This window comes from Desmodus rotundus, chromosome X, assembly GCF_022682495.2.
Source record: "Desmodus rotundus isolate HL8 chromosome X, HLdesRot8A.1, whole genome shotgun sequence".
NCBI classification, from domain to species: domain Eukaryota; kingdom Metazoa; phylum Chordata; class Mammalia; order Chiroptera; family Phyllostomidae; genus Desmodus; species Desmodus rotundus.
Window position 1 is genome coordinate 60,608,307 of NC_071400.1, and position 13,789 is coordinate 60,622,095.

General features: G+C 53.4%; 1 protein-coding gene across 1 annotated transcript; it reads left to right on the plus strand.

Moving 5' to 3' along the window:
* Positions 1-239: 239 nt before the first annotated feature.
* FAM50A (family with sequence similarity 50 member A) lies at positions 240-8,200 on the plus strand. Its single transcript, XM_024551164.3, has 13 exons — positions 240-449; positions 1,848-1,932; positions 2,034-2,133; positions 2,396-2,538; positions 5,829-5,911; positions 6,035-6,101; positions 6,247-6,308; positions 6,619-6,695; positions 7,104-7,158; positions 7,390-7,438; positions 7,538-7,608; positions 7,733-7,843; positions 8,020-8,200. Exons 1-13 carry the CDS (start codon positions 339-341, stop codon positions 8,026-8,028), a joined length of 1,023 nt encoding a protein of 340 aa, XP_024406932.1. The 5' UTR covers positions 240-338; the 3' UTR covers positions 8,029-8,200.
* Positions 8,201-13,789: the final 5,589 nt, after the last annotated feature.

Sequence of the window (13,789 nt, forward strand, 5' to 3'; positions counted from 1 at the left end):
CCGGGATGCTCAGCGTTAGGATCAACAGGAGGAAGTAGGACTGGGGAACAGGGCCTTTGTCCTTGGGTTAACGTTGAGGAATTCACGGGGAACCAAGGGAGCGGGCGCGGGGAGGGGACGGGGATGGAATGGAGGGCGGGAAACAGAGGGGACCCTAAGCCGGCCTCCGGTGGTCTGTGGGGCGCCCGGTAGTCACGTGCGGGGGCGGGGCGCCCGCGTGGTCCCCGGTGGCCGACGTCACCGTGCGCGCGGGCGTCCCTGACTGCACGGACGCCGGACTCCGTGGTCACTGGAGCCACTCACTCTGTCTGGCTATTGTGGTTGCTGCCGCCGCCACCATGGCTCAGTACAAGGGCGCCGCGAGCGAGGCGGGCCGCGCCATGCACCTAATGAAGAAGCGAGAGAAGCAACGCGAGCAGATGGAGCAGATGAAGCAGCGTATCGCCGAGGTGCGGGCTGGGCCAGGGCGACTCGGAGCATGCACACCGCCCACTGCCCCCGCCCCGTGGGTCCCCCGCACAATCTCGGTGGGCGGGCGTAGAGCGCTGGCGGCGAGCCGATTGGGGCCCTCGCTTGCTGATGTCCAGCAACAGGCAGAAGCGAGCCGGCGACAGTCTGCTCATCTATAAAATGGGCCCAGAAGGCTGAGCCCAACTACCTTGTTACAAGCCTCCAACTGGAGGAAGCAACAGTCAGTGGTTCCATTGGTCACAACTGGGGAGCCCCTCGCAGGCACAGGGCATCTTGGCTGTGGCTCCTGAGCCCTGAGGATGAGGTCTCTGCCCTGAGCCAGTGGATACCAGGAAGGGCAGGCCCCGGCCAATCCACCCTTTGCCGAGGCTCTTTCCAGAGCCCTTTGTGCCCCAACGAAGGTAGACAAGAGCATCAGGGGTGCTAGTGACTCACAAAGGTCTTCAGTGAGAAGTCAGGAAGGAAGGAGTGGGCCTTTGCAGGAGACTCTTATTTTGGAAGATTGTGGACTCAGGACACGAGTGACGAGCTGGCTCCTACCTTAGGTGCTATGGAAGCTGGGTCCAAGGAAGTGGCCCCATGCTGAGTCCTGTTGAGGCCTCAATTCATGCCCCTTTGTCTCTGTGCTGAGGTACATGTCTCTGCTGGCCTCCTTCTCTGGAGGCCACTGGCCAGAGAGGGGACCTACACGGGATGGGGCTGAGCCAGAGTGAGGAGGCCTCAGGGGAAGCTGTTGGCAACATTTGGAGCTGAAAGGGAGCAACATTGTACAGTGCACGACTACCCCCCTTGGCCATCTTCACTTTCCTGTCACCCCTTGGCTTGCGTCTCCAGAGCTTCAGCTTAAAAGCTGGGTATGGAGCCCTGGCTGGTGTGGCTCAGTGGACTGAGTGCCAGCCTGTGAACCACAGTGTCACTAGTTCAATTCCCAGTCAGGGCACATGCCTGGGTTGCAGGTCAGGTCCCCAGCAGGGGGCGCATGAGAGGCAACCACACATTGATGTTTCCCTCCCTTTCTCTCTGAAAAAAAAAATAAATAAAATCTTTTAAAAAATAAAATAAAAGCTGAGTATGAAAAACTGCAAAGGCAGGTAGAGCCTGTGGCTCCAAGCTACTGAGGGAGACCTGGTCCTCAGTGGGAGGCAGGGAGGAGCCAGAGCAGCTCAGAGGTCACAGGGAGAGAACCCCATTTGGCTCCCTCAGCACTGAAAGAGACCCCTGCAGCCCTGGGGAACCTTCCATCAACCAAGGAAGGAGGACATTTCTTCTCCAAGATCATATTATAGCCCAGGAGCAGGACTGGAGCCCAGGCTCAGGTCCCCACTTCCATTGTGGGGTGGGGGGTGGCCCTCACTGCTACTTTTTATCGCTTACAGGAGAACATAATGAAATCCAACATTGATAAGAAGTTCTCTGCGCACTATGATGCTGTGGAGGCGGAGCTCAAGTCCAGCACAGTGGGCAAGTAAAGCATGCGCGTTGGCTTCTCCTGGACGCAGAGGTCTATTGCTTCACTGGCCCTGGCTGGTTGGTCCTTACCCCTACGTCTCCTGGTCTCACAGGACTTGTGACCCTGAACGACATGAAGGCCAAGCAGGAGGCACTGGTGAAGGAACGCGAGAAGCAGCTGGCCAAGAAGGAGCAGTCAAAGGAGCTGCAACTGTGAGTCCTCTCCTGCCAGCCATTAGCCGCCCTCTGAGACGCAGCTACTGCTTAAGCCTGGGTCAGGCTGTTGCTGCATCTTGAAGGGGGACCCTTGTGTCTTACTCAAACCCTGCCCATGACTCTTAAGTGACCCAGGGCAGTAGGACTCCTCAGGGTCTGTACGACATGGGCCCCCTGCTGAGCACATAGGTGTTTCGGGGTCAGGGAATGGGCCTCGGGGCGAGGATGTGGTGTATGACAGCTATCCATACCTTGGCAGGAAACTGGAGAAGCTGCGAGAGAAAGAACGCAAGAAGGAGGCTAAGAGGAAGATCTCCAGCCTGTCCTTTACCCTGGATGATGAAGAGGAGGTTGGCGAGGGCGAGGAGGAGGCCATGCATGAGGAGGAGTTGGAAAAGGAAGGTGAGGGCAGGCTTGGGGCAACGGGGCATCGGGCGGGGGTGGGGGGGCGCTGCCTGCAGTGCTGTGTCCCGGACTTCTGGCTCTAGAGTGAAGAAGCACACTCACCACCCAGCCTTGATTGCCCGCTACATTTGTGGCCCTGAACCTCCCATATCAGGGCAGGAGAGAAAGGGCCAAGTGTGCACTGCGTGTGAAGCTGAGTTAGGGTGGGGCTTGCTTTCAGTGGCATAGTGAGTCAGAGGCAGCCATGTACAGGGGCATGGGGTTTCCAGCGTGAGAGGGTGCCAGAGCAAGCTGCCATAGTTACAGTGAAGGACAGACCGAGGCGGGGAGAGGATGGTCTAGGTCAGGCTGGCTGGTAGAACTTTCTGTGATAATGGAAATGTACGTGTCTATGCTGGCAAGTGGCCACTGAGCATATGGCTCATGTGACTGTGGCACCAAATTGTTAAATTCTGTTTAATTTCAGTGTAAATTGACACAGCCACAGAAATTCAGTGGCTACTAACTGGGCAGTGCAGTGCTCAGCTGAAGGAACAAGAAGTTATAGGGACGACTTGGGGAGGCTGGGGAGTGAGGACGAGGCCAGCACGGGGGCCCAGTGTGCCATGCACCTGCTCCAGGCTGGTCCAGGGCCAGGGTGGGTGGACAGAAGTGGGGCACTATCTCTCTTATGGGACTCACATGGGTTAGCATGCAACCTGCCAGGGCCTGGGCCAGCCCTGGGCTCAGGGAAAGTGTCCCATGGGGGAGAATTGAGCTGGGCCGTCAGAACGAGGGGAATTTCTATAATAGCCAGAGAGATGGGCAGGGGGTGCAGAAATGTGTAGAGTTGAGAAATGAGTGAGCCCAGAAGTGGAGTGGCAGGAGGGATACATTTGAGGACTCGGAAAAGTACAGTGACAGGCCTGGGCTGGCTTAGAAGGCGTGATGGCCAAGGAATGGTTCCAGGTGGCACTGTTCAGTGTGGTGACAGCCCAGGTGGGACAGCTTTAAGGGGAGTGGCTAAGGCGGGCGGTCAGGAGGAAGCTTGTGAGCCTCCTGGTACGTCTAGTGTTCCAGGAACCACAGTAAAACATGGGAAAAGAAACAAGTGAAGTTACTTTCAATACTACTTAGCAACAAAGTATTTAGTGGCATTTGATATTTAAAACATTACCATGGGCACATCATCACACAAGCTCCACATTGTGTGGCTGGGACCATCGTTTTGGACAGCGCAGGTCTGAGAGAAGGCTGTCAGCCTCACTGTGTATCACGGGGGTTTTCAGGGGGCTTCCCTCACCCCAGAGGCTTTGCTTTGGGGGCGTGGTGATGGGGCACCAGCATGGGATTTTTTAAAAAATGCTCTGGGTGATTCTAATGTGCAACCAAGCCCTAGAAACCCTGCTTTGGATCAGCAGGCTGGAGTGCAGGCTTCTAGGTCTGTGGTTCTCAAAGAGTGATCCAGGACCCCTGGGGGTCTCTGAGACCCTTTTGAGGGGTCTGCAAAGTCAGAAACATTCATAATCATGCAAAGACATTCTTGGCCTTTTACACTCTCTCATGGATGTGCAGTGGAGTTTTCCAGAGGCCATGTGACATGGCATCGTTACTCCAACAGGTAACAGTGCTTGCTTTTCTGTTCTAGAGTATTCAGTGTTTCTCAGGCTCAATTTCTAATTTGGTGAGTGTTGATGGCTACCGCCCCCATAGACAAGAGCTCTCTGGGGTCCGTGGTAACTTGTAAGAGTGGTGAAGGGTGCTGAGACCGACAAGTTGAAGAATCACTGTTCTAGGCCCTGGCTGGTGTGGCTCAGTGGATTGAGCTCCGGCCTGTGAACTGAAAGGGTCACTGGTTCAATTCCCAGTCAGGGCACATGCCTGGGTTGTGGACCAGGTCAGGTCTCCAGTAGAGGGCGCATGAGAGGCAACCACGCATTGATGTTTCTCTCCCTTTCTTTCTCCCTCCCTTCTGCTCTAAAATAATATTTTAAAATCTTAAGAAAAAGGAACCACCATTCTAGTTCATCCATGTCCTAATGAGGGAAACTGAGTCCCAGAGTCCAGGATGTTGGCAAAGCTGGCCTCTCCTTCCCTTCTCCCCATTGGGTCTGGTCTTAGTAGCCGTGGGACTTTGGGCTTCAGTTTTCTCAAATGGGAAAAGGAATGTCATGCTCCTTTGTGGCTGCTGTGAGGATTAGATGAGACATGAGATATGTGAGTGTGGGAGCACAGCTCCTGGTACAGAGGGGGATGGGTACACAAGCTACCCATCCAACGCAAAGGAGCCTTAGCTCCCTCAGACACTGGCATTGATGCTTTAAATCCTCCGAGGGGAGGCAGAGGGACAATGTAGATATGGTTCACCTGGGGAAGGAAGGGAGTTGGGGAAGGAAGGGAGTTAGGGAAGAAGGAAGGAAGGAGAGAGGAAAGGAAAGGAACGAACCTGGAATTAACGAATAAATTCTGGAGCCAGCCTGCTGGCGCGCGGCAGAGAGAGGGAACACAAAGATGGCGTGGGCTGGGCTCCCCCGAGTGTCCATCACACGCCTGCCCCACCCACTGATGCTCCCAAACCAGCGCACCGGCTGCTCCAACACCAAGTCCAAGTCAGGGCACCGCGCCCAGGGCTGCTGCTGCACTGGGCCCAGCAGCGGTTGATCCCCCTCTTTGTATGTATTGGAGCCGGAGGTACTGGGGCAGTGCTGTATGCCATGTGCCTGGCATTGTTCAACCCAGATGTCAGGGCAAAAAGAATAACCCAGAACCCTGGAACAAGCTGGGTTCCAATGAGCAAGGTAAGTTCTACTCAGTGAATGTAGGTTACAGCAAACTGAAGAAAGAAGGTCCAGGCTTCTAAATGCAATGTTTCAGTATATAGCTGCTCAGAATGAAGGTCTTCCAGAAGCCTTCCACACCATTTTCCACTTAACCGGGAAATATTTTCCCCAAATGCATGGAATCATGTTGGTGTATTCTGTTGGGGTTTACACTGATTAATAAATGTTTGAAACTTAAAAAAAATCCTTGAGGTACTCCAGGTCACAGCTGATGGGAGAAGAACACAGCGCCTGTTCTTTCTGTCAGCTGGCAGTAGAGATCAAGATCAAGGCCCCTTTGTAAGGGTGCCTTTTAGGTCTCCATAGACCTAAGGACTGTGACAAGGATGATGCAGGCCACTGTGGCTGGCAGCAGAGGGCAGTGTGTCCCAGCCAGAATGGCCTAGGAAGCCTCCAAGGAGGTGGCGGTTGAGCTGAGGCCCTAGCGATAAAGGTCCAAGGTGCAGCTGACGCGTGTGTTTCCTTTAGCTCCAGGGATCCCCAAGAAGAAGAGGAAATTGGGGAAGAACCCAGATGTGGACACAAGCTTTTTGCCTGACCGTGACCGTGAGGTAAAGGCAGCGTGACCCCAGCCCTGGCCTTGACCTTGGCAGAGGCTTATACTCAGGGAGTGGGGCCCTGTGTGCCCTCTGAGCAACCTCGGGTCTCCTGCCTGTATCCCTTTCCTCTCCCAGGAGGAGGAGAATCGGCTCCGGGAAGAGCTGCGGCAAGAATGGGAAGCCAAGCAGGAGAAGATCAAGAGTGAGTACTCACCAAGTGGGACCTGCATGGCCTGGCCTGGGGTGCTGGGGTGGTGAGAGCCCGGGGCTGGGGACTGAGCCCCAGGAAGCTTGTGGAGCCTGGGGACATGTGGTTCTGGAGGCTAAGTGGTAATTCTGCTTTGTAGGCGAGGAGATTGAAATCACCTTCAGTTATTGGGATGGCTCTGGGCACCGGCGCACAGTCAAGGTGGGCAATGTGGGGCTTGCACCCCACTACCTGTGCTCCTAAGATTCGGTGAGGAGGAGCTTCAATCCTGAATTTGGAACCCACCAGGCCCCTTCATGTGGGTGGCCCCTGTGGATCCTGGGGGGAGCAGGGAAGGGAGCCTGGCCACCTGTGATGGTAGTGAGGGTTCTGGGGTCCCTGGCAGGGGCTTCCGGTTCCCTGGCAGGGGCTTCCAGGCCCCTGCCTTCTTGAGAGCCCTTCTCCACAGCCTCATCTTTCCCTCCCAACTCTTTGGCGTCCTGGGTGCTGGCTCTGCGGCCTGCTCATGTAGATGAAAAAAGGCAACACTATGCAGCAGTTCCTGCAGAAGGCGCTTGAGATCTTGCGCAAAGACTTCAGTGAGCTGAGGTAGGGTGTGTGCGCATGCGTGTACATGCGCATGAGCCAGTGCAAGCATGTATGTGCGTGCGTGTGGAGCCTGTAGTCCCAGCCCTGGTACCAGAACCCCCACGTGGTGGCCGCTGTTTGTGGCATACCAGGCAACTACTCCCTGAGTAGGAAGGGGGCATGCTGGCGCTGTGCTCCTGAGAAGAGGGTCAAGATTCTTTCTCCATTCCTCTCACCTTGTGCAGCTTAGGTGGGAGCCTTGGCCTTAGCTTTTTAACCTAGAGATGGAGTACAGTGGGCGCTACTCCTGGGCTCATCCAACCTCGTGGCCTGCCTCAAAGCAGTTGGGGTTGTCTCCCAGCTCTGGCACTGGTCTCCTTGGCGCACTGCTTCCTCATCCATCCGCACCCTCCTGCCTTTCTCCCTCAGGTCGGCAGGGGTGGAGCAGCTCATGTACATCAAGGAGGATTTAATCATACCCCACGTGAGTCCCCTCTCTCTTCCCACAGCCCTGGGCAGGGCGGCAGTGGGAGGGGCGGTGAGCTTTGGCATGCTGGGGGCTTTGTGGGACAGTCTCTGCTCTGCTCTGGGGCCTCGGCCTGGGCTGGGGGTGCAGTGTGTGGAGCCGTGCCTGCCTCCAGCCTGCGGGCGGGCAGGTAGGTGGGAGAGGCCAGGGTGGGTCCTCAGTCATGGCTTTCCTTCCCTCTGCCCCTAGCACCACAGCTTCTACGATTTCATTGTCACCAAGGCACGTGGGAAGAGTGGTGAGTGTGCCCAGCCCGGCCCCTTCCCCTCCCCAGCAGCTTGCCCCCCACATATCAGGGCAGCAGCCTGAGGGTGAGCCAGCTGCTTCTCCCCTGCAGGGCCACTCTTCAATTTCGACGTTCATGATGACGTGCGTCTGCTCAGCGACGCCACTGTGGAGAAGGATGAGGTGCAGCAGTGGTGCTGGGACGCTGGGCCAGGGGAGGAAAGAGCAGTGGAGGGAAGGGGAAGTGGAGAAGCCAGGGCCCCCGGTGGCCCCGAGCCACAAGGCCTGGCTCTTCTCCCTTCCTCAGTCACATGCGGGCAAGGTGGTGCTAAGGAGCTGGTATGAGAAGAACAAGCACATCTTCCCCGCCAGCCGCTGGGAACCATATGACCCCGAGAAGAAGTGGGACAAGTACACGGTAAGGAGGCCCCTCTGAGGTGGCCCTGGGACTGGGTTAGTCAGCTTGAGCTGGGGCGTGGGAGCCGGCTGGGCGGGCGGTGGGCTGCATCATTCTGCTGGAGGACCACAGGTGATGGGCAGACCCACCCCCGCTCAGCTTGGCTTCCCTTCTCTGTCCCTTTGTCCTCACACCAGATCCGGTGAATGCTCAGGTGGGACAGGCTGGCTCCCCCGGTTCCCTCCACTCTCCCCACCGCCCGGGTCTCTAGGACTCCAGATGCCTGGCTCCTTCCTCCTGTGACGTCACTGATCATCCCCTGCCCCTGATACTGTCATTTACTTCTTCTTTCTTTTGCAATAAAGAAATGCACATGGCCTTGACTAGTGTGGCTCAGTGGGTTGGGCATCATCCCACGAAGTGAAAGGTCACTGGTTTGATTCCTGGTCAGGGCACATGCCTGGGTTGGGGGTTTGGGTCCCCCACCCCGCCCCCGCTGTCAGGGTACATATGAGAGGCAACCAGTCCATGTTTCTCTTGCACACCGATGTTTCTCTTCCTGTCTTTCTCCCTCCCTTTCCTTTTCTCTAAGAATAAATAAATTAAATCTTTAAAAAAAAGAAATGCACATGTCAGAGTCAGAGCACCTGTACTGTGTTCTATTTTTAAAAAGACACATGTTTTTAGATAAAGTTCACAAACCAAGTGCAGCGTTTGGGCATTTGCAAGTGTACAGCCGGGCTGTCTGGTGCACTGACAATGTTGTGCAACCATCTCCTCTGTCTAGTTCCAGAATATTTCTAGCACCCCAGCCAGGGACCTCATACCCATTAGCAGTCTCTCCCTGAGCCCCTGGCACCCCCTAATCTCCTTTCTGTCTGTATGGATTTGCCTATTCTGGAAGTTTCACATAAATGGAATGATACAATATTTGTGGTCTTTGTGTCTGGCAAGAAAGTGTGTGTTTGGTGGGGGTGGGAGGGTGGAAGGGATGGGCGGGGATGTGAGTCTGTGGAGGCAGAAGCAGGGCATTTGCAACCAACAGGGGCCCCAGCATGTCCAGCTGTGCCTGCAGCCAGCCCACTCTCCCCAGGGCACCTACGTGGCAATGTGGTTTTTTACTGTGGGTAGGAAGGGCGTTCCACTGCAAGCCTCCCTCCCAGGCCCTTGAGCTCCTCTTGTGTCTCCAAGCTGCTTATTCCATAGGGGACAGGGCTGTCCTGTGGCTCCTAGCCACCCAACATCGCTACCACAGCTATGCAGACCCACCCTTGCTGTCCCTACCCTGGGACGTCCCTTCCGAGCATGTCTCCTTAGTCCCGACATGGGAAGGCTGCTGTGAGTGCCCTGCGCAGACTGCCCTGGGCCTGGTTGCTTTCATGGCCCCAAGGGGGGAATCTGACTTAGGGGTGGGTGCTCCCCAGTTCCCCTTGGGTAAGCTGAGGCAGGCAGACTTGGCTCCAGGAGGCTGGGGAAGGCAAGCTGACCACAGCTTGCTCCTGCCCTTCTTCCCCTTGCCTGAGGCCAATTGGAGGGGACAGGGGAGAGCTCCTGGCTGGTAGGGAGCTCCCCAGCTCCAACTGAGGTCCCACCTCACCGGCAAATGTGTGGGCTTTGCTGGGCGCAGAGGCTCTTATGCCCTTTTCCTCCTGCAGGTGGGCCCCTGTGTCCTGTTCAGCCACAGCCTGGGGAGGCCTGGCTGGCAGCTCGGAGCTCTCACCCAGACCCCCAGGCCCTGAGTCTGGGATGTGGCCATCTGGGGTCACTGGGAGGAGGGAGGAGGGCCAGAGCACCTCAGGCACAGCAGGGAAGGGGTGGCCAGGCCTGACCCTAGATCGTGAACAAGTCTGGGGAGCCTCAATAGGACCTTTTGTTTGGTTCCAGGAACCCTAGAGAGGGGATTGTTTGGCCTTCTGCACCAACCCCCTCCTGCATTCTTTGAGAGGCTTCGCAGGGCATGAACCTCTCCCAGCTAGTTCACTCAATGGCAGATGGTTTCTGAGGAAGCCTCCTTCAGCCTCACAACTTCTGGAAAACAAGCTCCTTGAGGCTCAATTTTGGGTAGGGGCAGGGAAGGACTTCGTTTCTGGAAGCCCCTTTAAGCCCCAAGGCAGGAAGAAGCCCTTTGGGGTCAGGATCAAGGAGCAGGGGGACTGTCACTGTCAGGGAAGGAGACTTCCTTACGGCCAGTGAAGAGAAAGGCTGCACCATGGTGGGGGGACCCCAAGGGAGGAGCCCTGTGTCTTAAGTAAGGCCTGTGGTGGCAGTCTGGAAGGCCAAGCTGAAGAGCATTGGTGGAGCAAGACTGCAGCTGTCCCCTGAGTTTTTACTCAGGGGGGACTGTCTAGCTCCAGGGCTCTCTCCTGGGACCAAATGAACGTGGATCTCAGAGGTGAGGTTGGGCAGCTGCGAAGAGCTGCTATCTGATGTTCTGGAACTACGTGAGGTCACTGAAGCCGGTAAGTGGTTGACAATATTTCTGGGGACTGGCATGCCAGAGCCAGAGGTGGGCTAGATCCCAAACACACAATGGAGAGAGGAAGAGTAGCCCTACCTTACTTGCCCAGCCTTCCCTCATTGTGTGTGTAGATTGTGAATGTATGTGGATATACACGAATAGGGAAACAAGAAATGAACGAGCGAGATGGAGAGACCTTGCTGGCGTGGTGACATTGAAGCTGACAAGAACAGCAAGTCACTCATTCCAAAACTAGGCAGGAAGCGATCCACGTGCAAAGACACAGAGGGGTAGGGGGCTGGAACAGAGGGAAGAAGGGAGGAGAAGGAGCGGCTGGGACGAAGGGTCACAGAGGTAGTTGAGTAAGAAGAGGGGATGCCGATCATTTCTTGTTTACCTCGAACTGTTCTGCAGAGACTAGAAATTCACCTGGTTCGCACATCAGCATGAAAGGGTGGACATGGTGATGCCTCACCTCCACCCAGCCCTCCTGGCCCAGGTCCCACAACGCCCCCAACAAAGACGCACTTGCATTTGTCACTGAATATATCCAAGTACCCTACATGTCTCTCCATATCTTTGTGTGCAGAGCCTCCTCATTAAAAAAAAACAAGTGTAATTAATTTTCCAGATATTGCAAATTCTTTTCCCTAGGGCCTGACCAACCTTGCAGCCCCAGCAGCAGTGGGGAGAGTCCTGGCTCCCCCGAGCTTCACCCAGAGTGCTCTCACCCCCAACGGGGGCATGTGCAGTATGAGATGGGACATGCGGTCTCTTAGTGTGGGTTTTATTTGTCATTTTTGTCAACTGAGGAAAAATTCACATAAAAATAATCATCAGCCATTTAAAAATGAACATTTTGGTGACATTTCGTACGGTCACAGTGTTGTGTAACCATCACACGCATGTAATCCCAGCACGTTCCATTACTTCGAAAGGAAACCCCGCGCCCATTCAACGGCCTCTCCTCATTCCCCCTCCCCCAGCCCCTGGCAACCACCAGTCTACTTTCTGCCTGCATGGATTTGCCTGTTCTGGAAGTTTCACATAAATGGAATCATACAATTAAAGATCTACATAGATGGAAATACATTCCATGTTCATGGATTGGAAGACTCAGTACTGTATTAAGTTTCAATTGCCTGTAAGGAATTAACAAAAACTCAGTAGTTAAAACAACACTCATTTATTACCTGACAGCTTCTGCTGGTCAGAAGTCTGTGCGTAACGGAACTGGATCCTCTGCTCAGGGTCTTGCAAGGCTGCAATCAAGGTTGACTGGGCTGCCTTCTCATCTGAGGCTCAGGGGCCTCTCCCAAGTTCATGTGGTTGGGGGTAGAATTTGGTTCCTTGTGACTGCAGGACTGAGGTCCCTATCCTCTTATTAGCTATTGGCCAGGGAATGGTTTCAGCTCCGAAAGGCTGCCTAAGCTTCCCTGCCATCTGGTCCCCTCCATGGCCCCACGTGCTTTGAATCTCACCCTTCAGGAAGGTCCCAGTGTTGGTTAAGGACTCACCTGCTTAGGTCAGGCCCACCCAGGTAACCTCCCCTTTGATGAACTCAAAGTCGGCTGGTTAGTCGCCTGATCGTGGAAGTGATGTCCCATCATGTGCAGAGGTTCTGCTCAGCCTCAAGGGGAGGGGATTGTATAGGTTTGTGCGCTAGGAGACAGAAACTTTGTGGTCATCATAGAATTCTGCCCCAAATGACAACCCTTCCCAAAGTGATCTTTGAATTCTATGCAATCCCTACCCAGAACCCCAGCATGCTTTTCTGTAGAAATTGACAAGTGGACCCTCAGAGTATATAGAATTGCAAAGGACCTAAACTATCCAAAACAATTTTGAAAAGCAACAGACTCGGAGGGATCACATTACCTGATTTGAAAAGTTACTATGAAGCCACAGTAATCAAAGCACTGTGACGTAGCTGCAAGGATAGCGTAGAGCTAGATGGCACAGAATTAGGATTCCAGAAATAAATCCTTACATTTATGATGTTTTTTAAAAAATTATTTTAAATCCTCACATGAGGATATGTTTATTGACTTTAGAGAGGGAGAGAAGCATTAATCGGTTGCCTCCAGTACACGCTCAGACCGGATGGAACCAGCTAGGATTGTGACCTGACAGGGATCAAACCTGAAACCTTTTGGTGTACAGGATGATGCTCCAACCAAGCTGCCTGGCCAGGGCCATGATGTTTAAGAAGTGGTGCTGGCCACCTGAGCGGTGTGGCTCAGTCGGTTGGGCATTGTCTGTTAAAGCAAAAGGCCGCCAGTTTGATTCCCAGTCAGGGCACGTGCCTGGGTTGTGGGCCATGTCCCTGGTGGGGGGCATGTGAGAGGCAACCACACACTGATGTTTCCCTCCCTCTTTTTCTCCCTCTCCTCCCACCTCCTGAGACTTGCAACTAGAGGAGCAGTGGGCAGCAGAAGCTTGACTTATGCTAACCCCCTAACCCGGTCCCAGTGAGGTTCGGAGAGGGAATTCTAATCCTTCTCTGTCTCTCCAGCCTCTGTGGAAGGTCTCCTCCTCACTTACCTTCATGGCCATCGATCGATTTTCTAGAAATTTCAACCTGCCCCAAGGAGGGACTTGTAAAGACTCAGAACCAAATTCAAACAGGAAGGTCTTAGGGGTAGCAGGGGTCCCGTCAGTGACACTGGACAAGCCAAGAGTGATGTTCCCTGTGGGGACATCAAGCAGTGGTGCTCTGGGTGTCGTAGCCAATGCACTGGGAATGTATGAATTGTGTCCAGTGCTCGATGCGCACTTCCAGTGAGTCCTGTACAACATCTTAAAACCTTGCATACTGTTTGGTCTTTATATATATTAAGATTGTGTGTTAAATCTAAAAATATACGTTTTATATTGTTCTTCTATGTCATTTCATAGTAAGTCTTATCAAGAAACTGTTATCTTGAAATATTATATCTTACAAAGAAGCAAAGTTCTTTATCAGTTGCATTTTAATCAAATCTATAACCATGTCATTTTAAATTTGGTCATTTATAAACAGTCACTGTTTTACTCTAATACATTTGCAATGTATCTTTGAATAGGCTCATGAAAAAGATGCTGACTTACTGTAAATTACAGGTGTCTAAGTAGGTCATGGAAATACTGGCAAATAATCAAGACAAACAAAATTGGTTATATGGGACTAAATGAACTAAAGGTAATTGTTATTCTTATGACTTTGTTCAAGATATTGCTAATTTTAAATCTTTCTGTTTTCCTGATATAAGGAGACTTTTTCCCCTAGAACATTTGTAAATTATACCCCTTTAAGCAATATTGAAACATTTATATTTTTCTCCCTACCTAATCCCTCCAGAATTCGGCAACTCTTCATGAGTATTATTTTCATGGCAATATGTTTGTTTCCATAAACCAGTAAGAAACAGTTCTCTTTATAATAGCACCAGTTTCCAAGTGTGGTTTTACTCACCAAGTCTCAGTCTGGAACGTCATGATCGAAAGAGTCATGCCTGGACTCTGAGTGT